General features: G+C 43.1%; 1 protein-coding gene across 5 annotated transcripts in view; it reads right to left on the reverse strand.

The window, feature by feature from the left end:
- Window positions 1–21,933, reverse strand: part of LOC110528585 (integrin alpha-7) — a 70,454-nt gene that overhangs the window by 13,364 nt on the left and 35,157 nt on the right. For 2 of the 5 annotated variants that reach the window (XM_090241987.1, XM_090241989.1), the window contains exons 4-18: window positions 19,938–20,045; window positions 12,984–13,191; window positions 12,168–12,361; window positions 11,427–11,515; window positions 9,967–10,193; window positions 9,802–9,863; window positions 9,039–9,208; window positions 8,526–8,675; window positions 8,087–8,202; window positions 7,579–7,762; window positions 4,180–4,334; window positions 3,871–3,948; window positions 3,523–3,625; window positions 768–986; window positions 397–513 (exon numbers count right to left, since the gene is read on the reverse strand). In XM_090241987.1, the coding sequence (XP_090098113.1) occupies window positions 397–513; window positions 768–986; window positions 3,523–3,625; window positions 3,871–3,948; window positions 4,180–4,334; window positions 7,579–7,762; window positions 8,087–8,202; window positions 8,526–8,675; window positions 9,039–9,208; window positions 9,802–9,863; window positions 9,967–10,193; window positions 11,427–11,515; window positions 12,168–12,361; window positions 12,984–13,191; window positions 19,938–20,045 (2,180 nt within the window). Of the gene's footprint in view, window positions 1–396; window positions 514–767; window positions 987–3,522; window positions 3,626–3,870; window positions 3,949–4,179; window positions 4,335–7,578; window positions 7,763–8,086; window positions 8,203–8,525; window positions 8,676–9,038; window positions 9,209–9,801; window positions 9,864–9,966; window positions 10,194–11,426; window positions 11,516–12,167; window positions 12,362–12,983; window positions 13,192–19,937; window positions 20,046–21,311; window positions 21,444–21,933 lie in introns of all 5 variants that reach the window. The other 3 variants (XM_090241986.1, XM_090241988.1, XM_090241990.1) reach the window with 2 other exon arrangements.

Below are 21,933 nucleotides of genomic sequence, written 5' to 3' on the forward strand. Positions count from 1 at the left end.
CACATCAAATTTTATGACCAATTTATGCAGAAATCCAGGTACAGGTATTTCCGAAAGGTTCACATACTTCTTCTTGCCACTGTAGCTTTAGTGTAGCTTAACTTCTTTCAGTGTGAAGTAACAGGTAACTTGATAAACTATATCTTCACAGTAGCTTCCCCAGTAATGGTTACAACCCCATTGTAATCCATCTTGTTCCCTGTCCCCCTGCACCTCTCTGATTCAGAGGGGTTGGTTTAAATGCGGAAGACACATTTCAGTTGACGGCATTCAGTTCTACATCTGACTAGGTATCCCCCTTTCCCTGTCCCTCTCTTTCTCTGACATCTCTCTCCCTCTCTCTTTCTGTCCCTCCCTCACTCTCACTTTCTGTCCCTCCCTCACTCTCTCTCTCACCAGTTTGAGTGACTTGCGTCTCTCTGAGGCAGCCACAGCAGGCGTAGTCCTTCCCAGACTGCCCTTGGTCATCACATGGCCCTCCTCTTCTGGGTTGGAACGCCCCTTCCTCCTGGCCTGCTCACAGGGACATGAAGCAGAGGACAACACACATTGCATCACGTATATCAAATATACCTATATATATATATATATATATTTTTTTTTACATCTCATGAAACCACAACAATACTTTTAGGCAAACAATATAATTATGCTTTAGCTCATGAGTGTGAGGAGGTGTACCCCTTTTTGTCCAATGGGGTTATTTATGGACAATATTTGTCTCCATTTATGGAACCCTTTATGGCTCAAGACCACTAAAATCCTACCTTCAGGCCTGCTGCCTGTGGCTGGTCGTCAGAAGGAGAACTGTGGGAGAACTTGCGTGGGTTGAGGGAGGTGTGGGGGGTACAGGGTGTTTCTGGATGGCCATGGAAGTGGAGAGCAGTGGGGTACAGGAGCCACTTCCCATTGGACAGCTCGTGAGGCCACATGATGTTGAGGAAGGCGGAGCCTAGAGTCTGCAGGGACGGCCCGGTGTTGGTCACCTGATCAAAACATGAAGGGGTGAATAGTTAAATGAATGAAAAAAAGCACACCAAAAACACACCAAAATATTAATATATTGCTCTCTTCACAACACTGCATAGCTTTTTATCTTATATCTTCCAAGGTCCACAGCCATAGAAATATATCCCTGTGCTACATTATCAATCAATCAATCGAATGTATTTATAAAGCCCTTTTAACATCAGCGGATGTCACAAAGTGGTCTAATACCTGTTGTATTCGGTGCATGTGACAAATAAACATTTATTTGATTCGATTTTTAGAAACACGGTGGCTATGAAAAACTCCCTAGAAAGTCAGGAACCTAGGAAGAAACCTAGAGAGGAACCAGGCTCTGAGGGGTGGCCAGTCCTCTTCTGGCTGTGCCGGGTGGAGATTATAACAGTACATGGCCAAGATGTTCAAATGTTCATAGATGACCAGCAGGGTCAAAAATTAATAATCACAGTGGTTGTAGAGGGTGCAACAGGTCAGCACCTCATGAGTAAATGTCAGTTGGATTTTCATAGCCAGTGACTTTCTGCGCAACAGGGTTTTTTTGATGGATTAATGGGAGATTCAATATAGACTGATAGTTTTTTACATTTTCTGGGTCAAGGTTTGGCTTTTTCAAGAGAGGCTTTATTACTGCCACTTTTAGTGAGTTTGGTACACATCCGGTGGATAGGGAGACATTTATTATGTTCAACATAGGAGGGCCAAGCACAGGAAGCAGCCCTTTCAGTAGTTTACTTGGAATAGGGTCCAGGATGCAGCTTGAAGGTTTTGAGGCCATGAATATTGTCATGAATGTGTAAAGAGATATAGAATTAAAAAACTTGAGTGTCTCCATTGACCCTACTGTAGATCCTGGAAGGGTTGTGCAGACTCAGAACAACCAAGCTTTGGAGAAATATGCACATTCAAAGAGGAGTCCGTAATTTGCTTTCTAATGATCATGACCTTTTCATCGAAGAAGTTCATGAATTCATCACTGATGAAGTGAAAGCCATCCTCTCTTGGGGAATGCTGTTTTTTTAGTTAGCTTTGCGACAGTATCCAAAATACATTTAGGATTGTTCTTATTCTCCTCAATTAGGTTGGAAAAATAGCCTGATCGAGCAGCACTGAGGCCTCTTCATTTCCAAGCTAGTCGGAAGACTTCCAGTTTGGTGTGGCGCCATTTCCTATCCAATTTTCTGGAAGCTTGCTTCAGGGCTTGGGTATTTTCTGGAAGCTTGATTCAGAGCTTGGGTATTTTCTGGAAGCTTGATTCAGGGCTCGGGTATTTTCTGGAAGCTTGATTCAGAGCTTGGGTATTTTCTGTATACCAGGGAGCTAGTTTCTTGTGACAAATGTTTTTTGTTTTTAGCAGTGCGACTGCATCTACAGTATTACACAAGGTTAAATTGAGTTCCTCAGTTAGATGGTTAACCAATTTTTGTCCTCTGACGTCCTTGGGTAGGTGGAGCGAGTCTGGAATTTATAGCACGACTTTTGATGATCCTTGGTTGGGGTCTGAGCAAATGATTTCTTGTGATTGCAAACGTAATAAAATGGTGGTCCGATAGTCCAGGATTATGAGGAAAAACATTGAGGTCCACAATATTTATTCCACAGGATGAAACTAGGTCCAGGGTATGACTTGTGGCAGTGAGTAGGACATGTTTGACAAAATCCACTGACTCGATGATGACTCCGAAAGTCTTTTGGAGTGGGTCTGTGGACTTTTCCATGTGAATATTAAAGTCACCAAAAATGTGAATATTATCTGCCATGACTACAAGGTCCAATAGGAATTCAGGGAACTCAGTGAGGAACGCTGTATATAGCCCAGGAGGCATGTAAATAGTAGCTATAAAAAGTGATTGAGTAGACTGACTACTAACCAGGAGGAGAGGCCTCATTTAACACAGTAAATTCATCAGGCTTAACCCATGTTTCAATCAGGCCAATCACATCAAGATTATGATCAGTGATTAGTTAATTGACTATAACTGCCTTGGAAGTGAGGGATCTAACATTAAGTAGCCCTACTTTGAGATGTGAGGTATCTAGCTGGTCTGTCATAATAATATAATTTAGACAGTAGATCTAGCTGGTCTGTCTCTATTATATTAGGACAGACCAGCTAGATCTACTGTCTCTATTATATTATGACAGACCAGGTTGATCTACTGTCTCTATTATATTATGACAGACCAGTTAGATCTACTGTCTCTATTACATTATGACAGACCAGCTAGATCTACTGTCTCTATTATATTATGACAGACCAGTTAGATCTACTGTCTCTATTACATTATGACAGACCAGCTAGATCTACTGTCTCTATTATATTATGACAGACCAGCTAGATCTACTGTCTCTATTATATTATGACAGACCAGCTAGATCTTCTGTCTCTATTATATATATTGGAGATCTCTTTCAATAATGACAGGAATGAAGGAGGTCTTATTCCAGTGAGATTGTTTAAGTGAACACCGCCATTATCATGCTACATCGACTTTTGATTCGTCTCCTCTTCCTCACCGTAAACTCAAACTCCACAGCACTCCCCACATCGTCCAAGGTCTCCATGGCACTCTCCCCCATTACAGCCCCACTGAAGAACAGCTGGTGTGGTCTGGCCAGCCTGAGACAACACAGAGACAGACAGGCGGATAGGGTCAGTGGACAGCTGGACAGAGCCTGGGAGCCTTATGGTACTACTGTTAACTGTTTGCATGTTCCTCAGAACTCCCTGAAAACAGTAGCAACTGTCACTATCCTGGGTTAAATATCAGTCAATGTGTATTGACCTACTGACTCACTGTACCGAATGTGGCCTCCAGGGGCAAAATTTGTTTGACACACCAATGACATGAGGGTGTGACTTACACACTGACAGCCAGGGGGAGCTCTATGATGATTTTAGCCACGGCTGTGACTGTGGCCAGGTCTCGCTGTTCACTGATGCTGAGGAGGACATACACACATCATATTGCAATCTGGAAAAAAGATCTATCTTCATTTTTGACTATTTCAATTTGAATACATATATTGAAAGTAGCAATTCCCTTCCATGTGCAATGACAGCTGTATTTCTCTATGATATGAAAATAAACAGTTTTTTTTTTTACAGTATGAGAAACCTAAGATGCATTAAATAGACCAACTACGAAAATGAGTTGCCCAGCCAGGACTTACGTAGCCAACAGGAGGTTGACAGTGAGTTCCGTGGTCTCTATGGTGATAGCAGACGTGCTGAGGATGATGTAGAATTTCAGTATAGCATCTCTCTTCAGCGGGTTTCCCAGCTCGCACTCTGCCTGAGACCCGTTCTGATTGGCCTGGCACACCACCTACACTCATGAAACAGGAAACACAGGATTATTATACTGCTAATGTAGCAAAGCAAAGTTGCCCTAAGGTTTTCCTGACCACATCACCAACATAGTTTTTTCTGGCTCTAAGCATAATATGTCAGCCCTGTCTAGAATCGATTCCTAGACCCTACCTCCTAGACCCTGTTGGAGATCTGAGAGGAATGCAAACGTTTATTGTGAATACCTGTTGTCCCCTGAAGCAAGAGTAGGAAAGGATGTCCGGCAGAGTTAAGATCAGGGTTAAGATCAGGGTTAAGATCAGGGTTAAGATCAGGGTTAAGATCAAGGTTAAGATCAGAGTTAAGATCAGGGTTAAGATCAAGGTTAAGGTCAGGGTTAAGATCAAGGTTAAGGTCAGGGTTAAGATCAGGGTTAAGGTCAGGGTTAAGGTCAGGGTTAAGATCAGAGTTAAGATCAGGGTTAAGATCAGGGTTAAGATCAAGGTTAAGATCAGAGTTAAGATCAGGGTTAAGATCAAGGTTAAGGTCAGGGTTAAGATCAGGGTTAAGGTCAGGGTTAAGATCAGGGTTAAGATCAGGGTTAAGATCAGGGTTAAGATAAGGGTTAAGTCCAAATTCCAATTCAATTCTTGAAATCACTCATGAAGTGAATCATTTACATTGAATAAAATTAGAGTTTTAAAAATCTTCAAGTTATGGAATTGGAATTGAATTGGAAATAGACTGCTTAGACTTTTTTTAATTGGAATTGAATTGGAATTGAAATATTCAATATTTAATGACCATAGTATAAATATTTCATGATCATAGTATAAAACCTTTACTGTAGGATTTGTTTTGCATCATTTCAACCTGTATTCCTATATTTCCAGTACAGCTAGGCTGTCGGAACAGTGACATGATCAGCCTTAAAGCCTGAGAGAATTTAATTCTAATTGGGATTTGTGGAATTGTTGAGGATAATATTGAATTGGGAATTGCATTCTTGAATTTACCTAACATTGGAATTCCAAGGAATTAAAATATCTTTAAATTCAAAAACTAAACTGGAATTTTAATAGAAAATAAATGGAATTTACACAGAGAGAGAATTGAATTAAAATGGAATTTGTGGAATTGACCACAACCCTGGTTAGGATTAAGGCTAGAGTTAGGTGTGTGTACCTGTTGTTCCCTGAAGCAGGAGTAGGACAGGTAGTGTGAAATTAATTTCTTGCAAACTCCAAACCCAACAATGCAGTAATCAAAATCAATGCAGTACTAAAAATAACATAAAGTAGAAATCAAAATAAGAAATAAGAAGAACACGAGAAAGTAAGAAGCTATATACAGGGTCAGTGCCAATACCATATTTACAATGTGCAGCGATACTAGAGTGATAGAAGTGTATACACTACATGGCCAACAGTATGTGGACACCCCTCCAAATTAGTGGATTAGTCTATTTCAGCCACACCTGTTTCTGACAGGTGTATACAGTCATGCAACGTACAGGCCGAGCACACAGTCATGCAATCTCCTTAGAAAAACATTGGCAGAAGAATGGCCTGTACTGAAGAGCTCAGTGACTTTCAACATGGCACTGTCAGGATGCCACCTTTTCAGCAAGTCAGTTTGTCAAATTTCTGCCCTGCTAGAGCTGCCCCGGTCAACTGTAAGGGCTGTTATTGTGAAGTGGAAATTTCTAGGAGCTGCTATGGCTCAGCTGCGAAGTGGTAGGCCACACAAGCCCACAGAATGGGACCACCGAGTGCTGAAGTGCGAAAACATTGTCTGTCCTCATTTACAACACTCACTATGCGTGAGTGTGTAGAGTCCTGTGAGTGTGAATAGGAATAAATACACGGTCTGTGTAGCCATTCTGTTAGCTATTTAGCAGCCTTATGGCTGTTCTGGAGCCTGTTGGTGTCAGACTTGATTCACCGGTACTGCTTGCCATGCGAAAGCAGAGACAGTCTGTAGCTTGGGTGGCTGGAGTCTTTAACGATTTTACGGGCCTTCCTTTCACACCGCCTGATATAGGGTGGCAGAGAGCTCGGACATGCGATCAAGGGCGGTGCTGTTGCCATACCAAGCAGTGATGAAGCCAGTCAAGATGCTCTCAATGGTGCAGCTGTAGAACTTTTTGAGAATTTGAGGGCCCATGCCAAACCTTTTCAACCTCCTGGGGGGGAAGAGGTGCTGTCACGCCTTCTTTGCAATTGTGAGCATGTGAACCAAGTCCTTAGTGATGTGGACACAGAGGAACTTGAGGCTCTTGACCCGCTCCACTGCAGCCCTGTTGATATGGATGGGCTTGTTTCTTTTAGTCCACAATCAGTTCCTTGGTCTTGCTGACGTTGAGGGAGAGGTTGTTGTCCCGGCACCACACTGCCAGGTCTCTTGGTGCCCAGCCACCCTCATATCATTATGGTGTTGGAGTCTTGCGTGGCCACTCAGTCATGGGTGAACAGGCAGTACAGGAGGGGACTAAGCACACACCCCTGGGGAACCCCCGTATTGAGGGTTAGTGTGGCGGAGGTGATGTTGCCTACCCTCACCACCTGGGTGCTGGCCCGTCAGGAAGTCCAGGATCCAGTCGCAGAGGGAGGTGTTCAGTCCCAGGGTCCTAAGCTTGGTTTGTAGGGGACAATGGTGTTGAATGCTGAGCTGTAGTCAATGAAGAGCATTCCAACAGTGCGGAGTGCAATTGAGATTGCATTGTCTATGGATCTGTTCGGATGGTATGCAAATTGGAGTGAGTTTAGGGTGTATGGGATGATGGAGGTGATGTGTACCATGACCGGCCTTTCAAAGCACTTTGATTAAAGATTTGAGTGCTGCAGGGTGGTAGTCCTTGTGGCATGAAGCCTTAGAGTTCTTGTGAAGGTGATTGTAGAGTCACCTTTCACGCAGTCGAATTATCAAATTGTTTTTCAAAAACCGCTGAAATTCTGGTGTTTCTATGTAAAATGGTTTTGTTATATTTCAGTCTTCTGTGATGTATAGTAAAGTGTAATATTGGGATACAAACTTAAAAATGAATACATTTCATCCCTATATCTGACAGGTCTTTTTTTTTTAAGACCATAACCATGTGTGTGTGAGGTGTATACGTTTGTTTCAAAGTAGATATTTTTAAGACTGCCAAGAAACACTCTGTGTGACTCTGATTTAGCCCACTGTAGCAAAATGTTTAAGATGTGGGGATGCAGCCTGGGACAAGGAGAGGTAGAAAATTACTGTGAATATGTGTGTGTGTGTGTTTGGTGTGTGTGTACCTGTTGTCCCCTGAAGCCAGAGTAGGACAGGGTGTCTGGCAGGGTCACCAGTAGTTGGGCAGCATGGGCATCATCTCCATCCTCCTCTGGGGACAGAGGGTCTGAGGGCATGTTGGTGACGGTCACCTCCAACACCACAGACCTCTGGTCAGACAGAGAAAACACCGCCACCTCTTCATCATCCCTGCAATGAAGGGATTAAAAGGGAAATAGAAAAGAGGAATAGAGAAAGTGGTTAGACATAGGATCTCTGGTCAGACAGAGAGAACACCGCCACCTCGCCATCTCCGGAATGAGAGGGGCATGAGGCGGCAGGTAGCCTTGTAAATAAGAATTTGTTCTTAAATGACTTGCCTAATTAAATGATAAATACAAAATGAGGAAATAGAAAAGAAGTGGTTAGATATGAAGTGTGGCACACCAGAGGGTTTGAATGTAACAGCTATTAGAATTGCTCAACTCCTCTTCTCCGGGAGATGAGGAAATACAAAGAAGAAGTCATACTAACCTTGGCAGAGGGGTGAAGAGGTCAGAGGTGGGAGGTCGGGTTCCAAACTGGTAGGTCAACTTCAGGTTGCTCTGACAAATCTTATCATCGCCACAGCCTTCCCTCAGGAAATTCACCTGCAACGGAGGAGACGGACACATTTCAAATCATAGAATCTTTTTAAATGTCCAAATGATTTCACTTTGGGAAACTGGTTCCCCCACTATGAAATAACAAAACCCTGTACTATACCGGTATCACACAGGTATGTATTAATTAAGCATGTATCCCTTCAGGAAAATGCAGATTAGTATGTTCCCTGGTTCTGTTGTTATGGTACTGACCTCAGAGTGCAGGGTGTTGGAGGTGGAAACACTCAGTACAGGAGGTAAAGGTACTGACCTCAGAGTGCAGGGTGTTGGAAGTAGAAACACTCAGTACAGGAGGTAAAGGTACTGACCTCAGAGTGTAGGCTGTTGGAGGTGGAAACACTCAGTACAGGAGGTAGCGTGTCTCGTTCCTCTGGGTTAGTGTCTGAGGAGAACATGGGGGGTCTGATGGTGTGGGTGATGGCCAGAGAGATGGGACGCAGCTTATCACGGATATTGTCCTGTAAGGGAAAGAATTCAATGATTACTCAACGTGATTCAATTACATGGGAGTCATATGATATTGGAGTTGGAAGGAAATAAAATGTGTTTTCATTCAACTTTTAAGACAATTATTAAATTGTTAAATTATGCCAGTTTAGCTAAATAAAGCACAACTTAAATACTTTTTCTACCCAGAGTAGTAACACAGTGCAACTGCATGTACTGGGTGATAGAGAGCACTGACAGAACTAAACACTTCGCTTTGCCTTTTTTGATGTTGCATAGTGGAAAGAAAAGGTAATTGATATATTCTGTAGTTGTAATCTCTAACACCTCCCGTTCGTATTCAGATTAAATGATTGTGTCATATTGTACTGTACGTTTAGTTGGAAGGTGGCGCTCTGGCAGGCGGGATGGCGTTGACCTCTCAGCTCCACCTCGTCAGTGTGTGTGTACTCTGCCGCCTGTGCACTGCGACCCAGGAAGCTAACACGGTGGGGCAGGCCGAGCTTCCTGCGCTCTGTGTCAGCCTCGATGAGTAGGACCAGGGCTAGTGGGAGGGAGGGAGGCAGGAATGAAGGAAGGGGAGGAAAGGAAGGAAGGAATGAAAGAAGGGGAAGGAAGGAAGGAAGGAAGGAAGGAAAGAGAGTCAGAGAAAAGCCAGCACACTACAACACACCAAAGATAAGCTACTGGACATTTACCACACTATTTTACACAGCTAGACATATTACCATACTATTTTACAAAGCTAGACATATTACCAGACTATTTTACACAGCTGGACATATTACCAGACTATTTTACACAGCTGGACATATTACCACAATATTTTACACAGCTGGACATATTACCAGACTATTTTACACAGCTGGACATATTACCAGACTATTTTACACAGCTGGACATATTACCAGACTATTTTACACAGCTGACATATTACCACACTATTTTACACAGCTGGACATATTACCAGACTATTTTACACAGCTGGACATATTACCAGACTATTTTACACAGCTGGACATATTGCCACACTATTTTACACAGCTGGACATATTACCAGACTATTTTACACAGCTGGACATATTACCAGACAGAAAAACCAACTGGTTCTAAACAGAGAGGTGTACAGTAACTCACTGATGTCTGGTGAGTAGGTCTCTGGGTAAGCAGTATAGGTGAAGCAGGCTTTGACCTCCACACTGACAACAGAGAATAAAGTTAGCGAACAACAATCTGTCAACAGCAGAAGCACACTACCAAACGTGGTAGTGAAGGATGAGAGGAATGTTATTTGCGACCTACCAAACTCCATCTCTCCCCTTGCAGTTGTGTTGCTCCAAGTCAATATACTGCTGAGGTTCGATGGATACATCCCGGGTCACGTGAATGACCGGGCGAGACCTGTACAGAACTAGCTTATCACCGAGAGAGCCTACTGCCAGGTCAGGGTACAGGTTCCCATCGATGTCCAGACCTCCTGAGATGGAGTAGCCGAACCTCTTCACCCCCTCGTCCACTCCATCCAGGATCTGTGAGGGGCAACATGAAGGTCACATGTCTTAACTTGTATAATCAAGTGCAACTTTAAACCTGTATTTATTATTCAGATAGTCCTACACACCTGCATTTAGGGTATGATGTTATCAGTCAGTTAACTTAGTTGAACTTGAACCACATCAAACTTTATTGAGACTTAACGATATGTCCACCATGACGTTTGTAACACCGGAGTCGAGGCTTTGATTCGGATATGATGAGACACCATTAACTACTAAAGTTTCCCATTTGTAGCCCTTTCCTATAGTCAAATGACCAAATCACCCTCTATTGGCCTCATGGGTGGAATGTTATTCATCTTTCTCAGAATTTCAGAATGAATAAAACGTTTTTACAAAAATCTGGTGTTTCTACGTCAAATGGTTTTGTTATTTTTCAGTCTTCTGTGATGTATAGTCAAGTCTAATATTGAGATACAAACTCAAAATGGAATACATTTCATCTCTACAAGCCCATAACCATGTGTCTGAGGTGTATATGTTTGTTTCAAGGAAGATTTGTTCAAGACTACCAAGAAGCACTCTGTGTGACCCTGATTTATCCCACTGTAGTAAAAGGGTATCAATATACACATGGCAATCATAAACACTGAAATACATGGATATTGATATTATACAAAGGGTAATTTCACAGTATCACATTAAATATAGTATATCATATGTACACTGACTATACAAAACATTAACGTTCCATGACATAGACTGAGCAGGTGAATCCAGGTGAAAGCTATGACAGCCTTATTGATGTCACTTGTTAAATCCACTTCAATCAGTTTAGATGAAGGGGAGGAGATAGGTCATATTAGGATTTCTAATCCTTGATACACTTGAGACATGGATTGTGTATGTGTGCCATTCTGAGGGTGAATGTGCAAGACAAAAGATTTAAGTGCATTTGAACGGGGTATGGTAGTAGGTGCCAGGTGCACCGGTTTGCATCAAGAACTGCAACGCTGCTGGGTTTTTCATGCTCAACAGTTTCCCGTGTGTATCAAGAATGGTCCACCACCCAAAGGACAGCCAGCCAACTTGACAAGTTTGGGAAGCATTGGAGTCAACATGGTCCAGCATCCATGTGGAATGCTTTCATCACCTTGTAGAGTCCATGTCCCCAACGAATTGAGGCTGTTCTTAGGGCAAAATCAGGGGAGGTGCAACTCAATACACTCAGTGATGAGCATCAAGCTTTCTAAAGGCTCTTCTTACCTGTGCAGGCTTGGTGTCGATGCCTGAGGACAAGCCTCGGTAGATGAACACTTTGCCATCCCCATCGAACGGAGCCCCCACAGCGATGTCTGGACGGAGAGAGACAGAAACACATTGAATATAAACTCTACTGAGCATCATTAAAACATTGTCTTTTGTGGGGTCAGGAGTCGGGTTGTAAAACCCTTTCAATAAACGTTCAATATTCAAATTTATTGAAAGTTCCTGGAATTTTGTGACGCTAGTCAAGAAGTTTCTTGCTCAGATGACCTGGACTTTTACTTTTTTATATTCACCTGCTGGAGCTCAACCTGGAGCAAGGCATCATGGGATAACAGTTAGTAGCAGTAGTGTGTGTGTGGTGTGTGTGTGTGTGTGTGTGTGTGTGTGTGTGTGTGTGTGTGTGTGTGTGTGTGTGTGTGTGTGTGTGTGTGTGTGTGTGTGTGTGTGTGTGTGTGTGTGTGTGTGTAATAAACAGTAGTGCTGGTAACTGCAGTGTGTAGGATTTTGTTTTCTCTTTCATAAAATTATCAGGAAATCTCGTGACCTAAGGACAATGGGTCTGCACCCTATTCCCTATGTAGTGCACTGCTTCTGACAAGAGCCCTGGTAAAAGTGGTGCACTACATAGGGAATAGGGTGCCATTTGGGATGTGACCCAGTGACTCAAGCCCTTCAAATCAGTGGATTGTAAAGTGAATGTTGTTTAAATACTTTTGATTTGATCCAGTCCTTCCTCACCGTCATATCCGTCCCTGTCCAAGTCTCCAACGTTGTTGACGGTCAATCCAAACATGGAGTCATAGGTTCCATTGAGCCTGATTGGCTGAGCATATTCCCAGTTACCGAATGGGTTGAGGAAGATGTACACAGCACCTCCGATCTCTGCTTTTCGGTCAAAGTAGTTAGGAGCTCCCACTATCAGGTCTGTCCAGCTGGGGGGAGAGAACAGGGAAGGAGGGAGAAAAGGGCGGGAGGGAGGTTCAGAAAGAGCTCTACAGAATCTTGGGTGGAAAGATGATGGTTACAAATATAAACATATAATTATTTAAACATTATATAAACATAAACATCTGTAACTGAAATAAATGTTTTCCAAGGTTCTTTAGAAATCCTGGTCAGAGTATTCCCAGTTATAGGATTCCATCCTTTCCTACCTAATTCAACTTCCATCTGGGATTTCTGAAAACATGTGAACAGGGAATTTTCTGGAAATGTGGAACCTTACTCAGCCATCACTTTTTTTTTTTTTTTACCATTATTTAACTAGGCAAGTCAGTTAAGAAAAAAATCTTATTTTCAATGACGGCCTGAAGAACGACAGATTTGTACCTTGTCAGCTCGGGGGTTTGAACTTGCAACCTTCCGGTTATTAGTCCAACGCTCTAACCACTAGGCTACCCTGCCGCCCCATGGTCTTACCTGAGGGGATTGAGTGTAATAATGCAATCTATCAGAGGGGATAGCTGGAGGAATAATGCCAGAGTACCTGTATATACATTCCCATACACTACTATCAATAGTATCAGCAGCAGACATTAGCGCATTAGTTCTCACCCGTCACTGTTGAGATCAGCCGTGGCCACAGAGTACCCGAAGGAAGAAGCCAGCTCCTCTCCCCACAGGATGTGCTGTGGCACCAGGCGGTACACGTTATCTTTACGCAGTAGCACCACCGCTCCCGTGTGATTGGCTCTCGGAGCCCCCGCCACGAAGGTCAGCTCACCACGACTCATTATGCCTTTAGCAGAGTCCACTGAGAAGCCTGGAGCAAGGTATCATGGGATAACAGTTAGTAGCAGTAGTGTGTGTGTGTGTGTGAGGGAGTGGACATGTTTGTCTTCTACAGAGGTAAAGACAAGGTCTGTGTGTGTGATAAGAAGTGAAACAGAAGATTCCTAGTCTTACTATAGTGCATGTAAACAGAGGATTCATCTTACTTTAATGGGATTTACTCCCTCGGGATGGGGTGTGTGTAGGGATGTGAGGGGTGTGTCTGCAGTGGTATAGTGAAATAGTGAAAGAGGGGGAATTGAACGTGCATGTGGTGTGACATGAGCATGTGTGGAAAAAATATCAGATACAAATCAAATCATTTAATTCACAATGACATGTTTGTTGTTGTTGCTATATTCCAACATGCGGGGTGTCAGAGTAGGGATTGGCAGGGAGTCTTGTGTTAGTCCAGGGTCAACATTCAGGCAGAAGCATCTCATAGACAAAAACAGAGACAGATAAATACTGTGCTAAAAGCATCCTCTAGACAAACATCCAGAGAGACAAACAGAGACGGACACAGAGAAGTTCAGGGCGACAGGTGTGGAATGACCAAAAGGTTGGCTGAACTACTGTGGGAAGCTGGTTGTAAGACTTATGCTCGTATATTTTAGTCTGGTCAAATAATTAACCAGCTTGAGAATCATAACTAGTTAATAAATTTGCCTTGAGAGAACAGGTAGCCTAGCGGTTAAGAGCATTAGACCAGTAATTGAACAGTTGCTGGTTCAAATCCCAAAGCTGATTAGGTGAAAAATCTGTTGATGTGCTCTTGAGCAAGGCACTTACTAGTTGCTCTGGATAAGAGTGTCTGCTAAATGACTACAATGTAGACTATGACCTCATTAGTTGTTCAGCAGACAGTTGTTTGGTAGCTTTTCTGTTTTGGACGCATTTTGTAGAAGCTCCAAGGCAACAGGTGTGGAATTCTGCTGTCTGACTCACTGTAGAACAAGCAAATAATAGAGCTTTGTCCCTTCAAGATGAATGTGACAGTTGGACATGTGATCCAGTAACAGTGTAGGCCTTTAAGAGATTAAGAGAAAACGTCTGTAAATATACCAAACTAGGCCTTTAAGAGAGGGATGAACTCATGTGTCTTTTCACGCAAAAAAAGTCACATCACAACTCTAGTAAAATGTATTTGTGTCCCTTTAAGAGGAATGCTACAGTTATAGTTGATATCTACCCAAAATAACGGAGGCCTTTACTATTACAAAGGAGTCTGATCCTCTCTGTCTTTTACATAAAGAAGTCTGATCCTCTCTGTCTTTTACATAAAGGAGTCTGATCCTCTCTGTCTTTTACATAAAGAAGTCTGATCCTCTCTGTCTTTTACACAAAGAAGTCTGATCCTCTCTGTCTTTTACATAAAGAAGTCTGATCCTCTCTGTCTTTTACATAAAGAAGTCTGATCCTCTCTGTCTTTTACACAAAGAAGTCTGATCCTCTCTGTCTTTTACATAAAGAAGTCTGATCCTCTCTGTCTTTTACACAAAGAAGTCTGATCCTCTCTGTCTTTTACATAAAGAAGTCTGATCCTCTCTGTCTTTTACACAAAGAAGTCTGATCCTCTCTGTCTTTTACACAAAGAAGTCTGATCCTCTCTGTCTTTTACACAAAGAAGTCTGATCCTCTCTGTCTTTTACACAAAGAAGTCTGATCCTCTCTGTCTTTTACATAAAGAAGTCTGATCCTCTCTGTCTTTTACACAAAGAAGTCTGATCCTCTCTGTCTTTTACACAAAGAAGTCTGATCCTCTCTGTCTTTTACACAAATAAGTCTGATCCTCTCTGTCTTTTACATAAAGGAGTCTGATCCTCTCTGTCTTTTACATAAAGAAGTCTGATCCTCTCTGTCTTTTACACAAAGAAGTCTGATCCTCTCTGTCTTTTACATGAAGAAGTCTGATCCTCTCTGTCTTTTACATAAAGAAGTCTGATCCTCTGTCTTTTACATAAAGAAGTCTGATCCTCTCTGTCTTTTACATAAAGAAGTCTGATCCTCTCTGTCTTTTACATAAAGAAGTCTGATCCTCTCTGTCTTTTACATAAAGAAGTCTGATCCTCTCTGTCTTTTACATAAAGAAGTCTGATCCTCTCTGTCTTTTACATAAAGAAGTCTGATCCTCTGTCTTTTACATAAAGAAGTCTGATCCTCTCTGTCTTTTACATAAAGAAGTCTGATCCTCTCTGTCTTTTACATAAAGGAGTCTGATCCTCTCTGTCTTTTACATAAAGAAGTCTGATCCTCTCTGTCTTTTACATAAAGAAGTCTGATCCTCTCTGTCTTTTACATAAAGAAGTCTGATCCTCTCTGTCTTTTACACAAAGAAGTCTGATCCTCTCTGTCTTTTACATAAAGAAGTCTGATCCTCTCTGTCTTTTACATAAAGAAGTCTGATCCTCTCTGTCTTTTACACAAAGAAGTCTGATCCTCTCGGTCTTTTACATAAAGAAGTCTGATCCTCTCTGTCTTTTACATAAAGAAGTCTGATCCTCTCTGTCTTTTACATAAAGAAGTCTGATCCTCTCTGTCTTTTACATAAAGAAGTCTGATCCTCTCTGTCTTTTACATAAAGAAGTCTGATCCTCTCTGTCTTTTACATAAAGAAGTCTGATCCTCTGTCTTTTACATAAAGAAGTCTGATCCTCTCTGTCTTTTACACAAAGAAGTCTGATCCTCTCTGTCTTTTACATAAAGAAGTCTGATCCTCTCTGTCTTTTACATAAAGAAGTCTGATCCTCTCTGTCTTTTACACAAATAAGTCTGATCCTCTCTGTCTTTTACACAAAGAAGTCTGATCCTCTCTGTCTTTTACACAAAGAAGTCTGATCCTCTCTGTCTTTTACACAAAGAAGTCTGATCCGCTCTGTCTTTTACACAAAGAAGTCTGATCCTCTCTGTCTTTTACACAAAGAAGTCTGATCCTCTCTGTCTTTTACACAAAGAAGTCTGATCCTCTCTGTCTTTTACACAAAGAAGTCTGATCCTCTCTGTCTTTTACACAAAGAAGTCTGATCCTCTCTGTCTTTTACATAAAGAAGTCCAATCTGCTCCTTAAAGCTATAAAGGGAAGGGAGGCTTTATCTTGCAACCTTTTTTAAACTGGGGCCCTCCAAGATTCGGGAATGGGGCCCACCAGGATTCGGGAATGCGGCCCACCAGGATTTGGGAATGGGGCCCACCAGGTTTTGGGAATGGGGCCCACCAGGTTTTGGGAATGGGGCCCACCAGGTTTTGGGAATGGGGCCCACCAGGATTCGGGAATGCGGCCCACCAGGATTCGGGAATGGGGCCCACCAGGATTCGGGAATGGGTCTCACCAGGATTCGGGAATGGGGTCCCACCAGGTTTTGGGAATGGGGCCCACCAGGTTTTGGGAATGGGGCCAACCAGGATTCGGGAATGGGCCCACCAGGTTTAGGGAATGTGGCCCACTAAGTTTCGGGAGTGGGTCCCACCAGGTTTCGGGAATGGGGTCCCTGCAAACAGTTGTGTTGTGCAGCTGTCTACAGTGCAGGCCCTCGTGGTTGTAAGACTTATGTGAGTTATAAATGGATCTAAATATAATGTAGCTTCTTTACTGATCTCTGATCAGTAGTTCTCAGTGGGACTTCCTGTCAACGGAAAATCGTGTGAGACAAATTGGAAAATTGAAACATTTCATTTTTCATTGGCAGTATTTATTTTGGCAGTTACTGTGGAAAAACTGGGCCTGACTCATCAGTGGACTACGCTGGATTCTCTATCCAACAGTAATCAGATTTAATGGATACGATCTGAGAAGAAACAGCATGTACAACTGCTGCTGCCTGGGTAGTGACTTGTTCACTCAGTCGAAAGACTGGATTTAATTATAAGCTATTTACATTTACAATAAGCTTTTTACATTGTAAGACATTAGGGACCAGTTTCCCGGACACACATCAAGCCTAGTCTTGTACTAAGACATAATTTTATTGGAGAATCTCCATTGGACATAATACAATAACAGAATGCATACAGGGCTGGTTTCCCGGAAGTCCTGTACTATAAAGGATCATACTGTTATTATACTATACAGTACATTAGACATCTGTATCAGTCAAGATGAGTAGATTCCCGTGTGAAGTCAGTCAGAGGTGAAGATGACCACAGACTGTGGTGAAATTCCTTTACATTTATTTCTGCATTTTTATTTGGATTGAACTTAAATCTGCCATTTAACTAAGCTAAAACATAACCAGTAATAGCACTATCGTCTGTCTGTGGCCTTTTAGTAAGCGTGCAAAACATATGGTATATGTATTTAGTCATTATGTAATTTGGTTAGAGGGTCAATGGAGGCATGCAGCGAGTTATAAGTGAGGGGTCAAAGGTTATAATGGCCATTAAGGATGTGGAGGACGAGGGATAAGGCAGGATATTCCTCCCAAATGGAACCCTATTCTCTATATAGGGCACTACTTTAGACCAGGTCCTATAGGGCCCACAGTACACTACTTTAGACCAGAGCCTATAGGGCCCACAGTGCACTATACTGTATATAGGGAATAAGGAGCTCTTTGGGAGGCAATCAAGTTGTTGTGTAGAGGAGGATGAGAATAGAGGGGTTTACAGATGTAGAATAGATCCACATGGTTGATGGGAACAATCAATCGGATGGACAAAACGTTATTGGTTAGAGTCCATTAGCTGGATCTAAAATGGGAATGAGCAAGTATCTCTTATCGATAAAAGAGATGTCACTCGGCTACAAGGAAATGACTGCTGTTAACACTCAGCTCCAAGGAAATGACTGCTGTTAACACTCAGCTCCAAGGAAATGACTGCTGTTAACACTCAGCTCCAAGGAAATGACTGCTCTAAACACTCAGCTCCAAGGAAATGACTGCTGTTAACACTCAGCTCCAAGGAAATGACTGCTCTAAACACTCAGCTCCAAGGAAATGACTGCTGTTAACACTCAGCTCCAAGGAAATGACTGCTCTAAACACCCAGCTCCAAGGAAATGACTGCTCTAAACACTCAGCTCCAAGGAAATGACTGCTCTAAACACCCAGCTCCAAGGAAATGACTGCTGTTAACACCCAGCTCCAAGGAAATGACTGCTCTAAACACCCAGCTCCAAGGAAATGACTGTTGTTAACACCCAACTCCAAGGAAATGACTGCTCTAAACACCCAGCTCCAAGGAAATGACTGCTGTTAACACCCAGCTCCAAGGAAATGACTGCTGTTAACACCCAGCTCCAAGGAAATGACTGCTCTAAACACCCAGCTCCAAGGAAATGACTGCTCTAAACACTCAGCTCCAAGGAAATGACTGCTCTAAACACCCAGCTCCAAGGAAATGACTGCTCTAAACACCCAGCTCCAAGGAAATTACTGCTCTAAACACCCAGCTCCAAGGAAATGACTGCTCTTAACACCCAGCTCCAAGGAAATGACTGCTGTTAACACCCAGCTCCAAGGAAATGACTGCTCTTAACACCCAGTTCCTAGGAAATGACTGCTCTTAACACTCAGCTCCAAGGAAATGACTGCTGTTAACACCCAGCTCCAAGGAAATGACTGCTGTTAACACTCAGCTCCAAGGAAATGACTGCTCTTAACTGTGCACTAGAACGCAGATTCTAAACACTCTATTCCCCATGGGGCCTACGCTGTGGAAGCAGTATCATTCAACCTTCTGCAAATCCCTCTTTGACATACAGTATACTGTACATGTTAGTGTTGGTATTGTCTTTCTACACAAAATCCTACATAAACGATTACCACTGTGATCTCAGAATATTTTGTTCACTTTGAGATTTGTTTTTAAATTCTGCTTTACTTACTTACTTATTTCACTTCAAACCCCTTTATTTTACTTAGCAAAGTTACCTGTGTCTACAAAACGTAGATAAGAATGTAGATCTAGATGTACTGTATATAGAACCAACACCAAGGTACCCTGGACAGCTCCAAACCACCACGTCATAGAGTAAACTACAGACGGACAGACTGACAGGCTGTGCAGACTGCCCCACCATACAGACTGACAGACTGACAGGCTGTGCAGACCACCCCACCATACAGACTGACAGAATGACAGGCTGTGCAGACTGCCCCACCATACAGACTGACAGAATGACAGGCTGTGCAGACTGCCCCACCATACAGACTGACAGGCTGTGCAGACCCCCCCACCATACAGACCGACAGGCTGTGCAGACTGCCCCACCATACAGACTGACAGAATGACAGGCTGTGCAGACTGCCCCACCATACAGACTGACAGGCTGTGCAGACCCCCCCACCATACAGACCGACAGGCTGTGCAGACTGCCCCACCATACAGACTGACAGACTGGCAGGCTGTACAGACCACTACACCAAACAGACTGACAGACAGTACAGACTGATAGTAACACAGAGAGACATGCAGACCAGACAGGAGTTCTATGTTCGAATCTACGTACATTCTAAACACGTTCTAGAGAAGAGCTAGCAACGAGCATACACCACCACACGGGGGTAAGGGCAGGTGGGAGGACAGAAGGGATTGGGTTAATTCCATTCCAATTCTAATCAACTCAGGAAGTACACTGAAATTCCAATTCTCTTCAATGCTTTTCAATGTGTACAATTTGGAATTAGAATTTTGTTTACATTCTGAATTGACTGGCATTGAAATTGAATAGGCCACAACCCTGGAGACTTGATACAGTAAGTTGTATCAACATGAATCACCTCACTCCAAGCTACAAACCTAAGTAGCTATTCTGAGCTACGTCCTCAAACATGGGCCGGTTGGAGTGTGGCTCCAGAGTTTTGTACACCAGCGCATCTTCATCGGGACTAGCCATGAACAAGAGCCCTGCGGCCCGAGAGAGAGGAAGAGAGAGAGGAAGGAGTGGGAGGGGAGGGGTGGAGGGAGTGGAGGAGGGGAGGTGGTGAAGGGGAACAAGGTGACAAGGAGAGAGAGAGAGGGAGTGCAGGTGAGAAAGGACTGTGCTGTGATTGTGTGTTTTCTTCTTCCTGGTACCAGTGGTTTGTGGGTAAACCACTGGTACCTAACAGAAGGATGACAAGACTGACTCACACTGTACCCAGAATGCACTGCCAGAACTGTCTGTGGGGGAAACGCAAACCCACTGACTCCAAGAGCAGACAGACTTAGCCTGGTCACAGATCAGTTTGTAATGTTTAGCCAAATTCTCTATGTTGTTTTAGACAACTCCTTTGACTATGATTTTGGCTGGTCCCAGATCTGCTTGTGCTGTTTAGCCAACTGCTCTGACTATGAAATAGCCTGTTGCCAGATCTGTTTGCGCTTTTTAGCCAACTGCATGGCCTATGAAATAGACTGGCCCCAGACCACTTTGTATTTTTTTAGCCAATTTCGGTATGGCATGACAGAAATGTGCTACCAAAGTACAAGCTTTATATATATTGTATACTATATTTTATTATACTATAATTACATTATTACAAGCAGATACACCAACAGGCCGTGGCGACTGTGAGATAATAATATAATTCTTAAATATCCTATTATTATATTGTAATATTTCTGACCCTGATCCACAGGGCACAGAGTCTCTCTGCGTGTCATTTATATCATGATTGGACCATTCCTACGGTAGCTACTTTATGATTGGTCCATTCCTACATTAGCTACTTCATGATTGGTCCATTCCTACAGTAGCTACTTCATAATTGGTCCATTCCTATAGTAGCCAGTTCACGTGGGAAAGTATTCGGAATATTGAGGTGGAGCTCTGGTGAATCACACTGATACACAGAGCAGGGTCAGGGGTGGCCCAATACGGACAAGAGAGAAACAGTACAAGGGTGTGTCTGAAATGCCACCTTTTCTCTATGTAGTCCACTACTGGTCTGCACCGCACTGGTCTGGGCCAGTCTGCCTTTTTAGCCCCATGTTGGTAGCTACTCTGAGTCCTCTCGGTCTGCGATAGGTATTTATTTTGGGCAGAGTGTGTCGTCAGTTGTCATCCTTCCCTGGCCTTCTCTCCTGTCCTGTCCTATGCTGTGCTCAGTGGTCTCTGGTGAGACAGTGCAGCAGGCAGACAGCTGTGTGAGAGGAGCAGGAGAGGGCTGGGCAGGGCAGGGACGGTCCTACCCAGGTAACTATGGTAGGGAACAGGGATCAGCTGAGCATTCAGCTGTTTCTCATCCGCCACTTCATAGGGCCCGTCGTCATAGAAACCCAGATCCAGTAAAGTCTGGTTTAGTAGCTGGACGCGCATCTCTCCTGGAAGGAACAGAGTTAGAGGACACAGACAGACACAGACACACAGACAGACACACAGACACAGACAAGCATTCTCTCTCTCCCTCTCGCTCCCTTTCTTCCTTTCTCTCTCTCTCTCTCTCTCTCTCTCTCTCTCTCTCACACACACACACACACATACACATACACATACACACACACACACACACACACACACACACACACACACACACACACACACACACACACACACACACACACACAGACACACACACACACACACACACACACACACACACTAGCACACACACACTAGCACATTCTCTCTCTCTCTATTGCCAAACACACACACACACTTTCATTTTCAAACACATACAAAACAGTTATGTACAGGACAAAGTAAACCATCTCTAGGGTTCCACAGTGAAAGTGTCAAGTACAATATAATGTAAATCGTGACTCCACCTAAGGCCTGTTTAATATATGAAACAATGATCCATAATTCCAGCCA

Source organism: Oncorhynchus mykiss, chromosome 7 (assembly GCF_057628025.1).
Source record: "Oncorhynchus mykiss isolate SJ-2025 chromosome 7, ASM5762802v1, whole genome shotgun sequence".
NCBI lineage: Eukaryota > Metazoa > Chordata > Actinopteri > Salmoniformes > Salmonidae > Oncorhynchus > Oncorhynchus mykiss.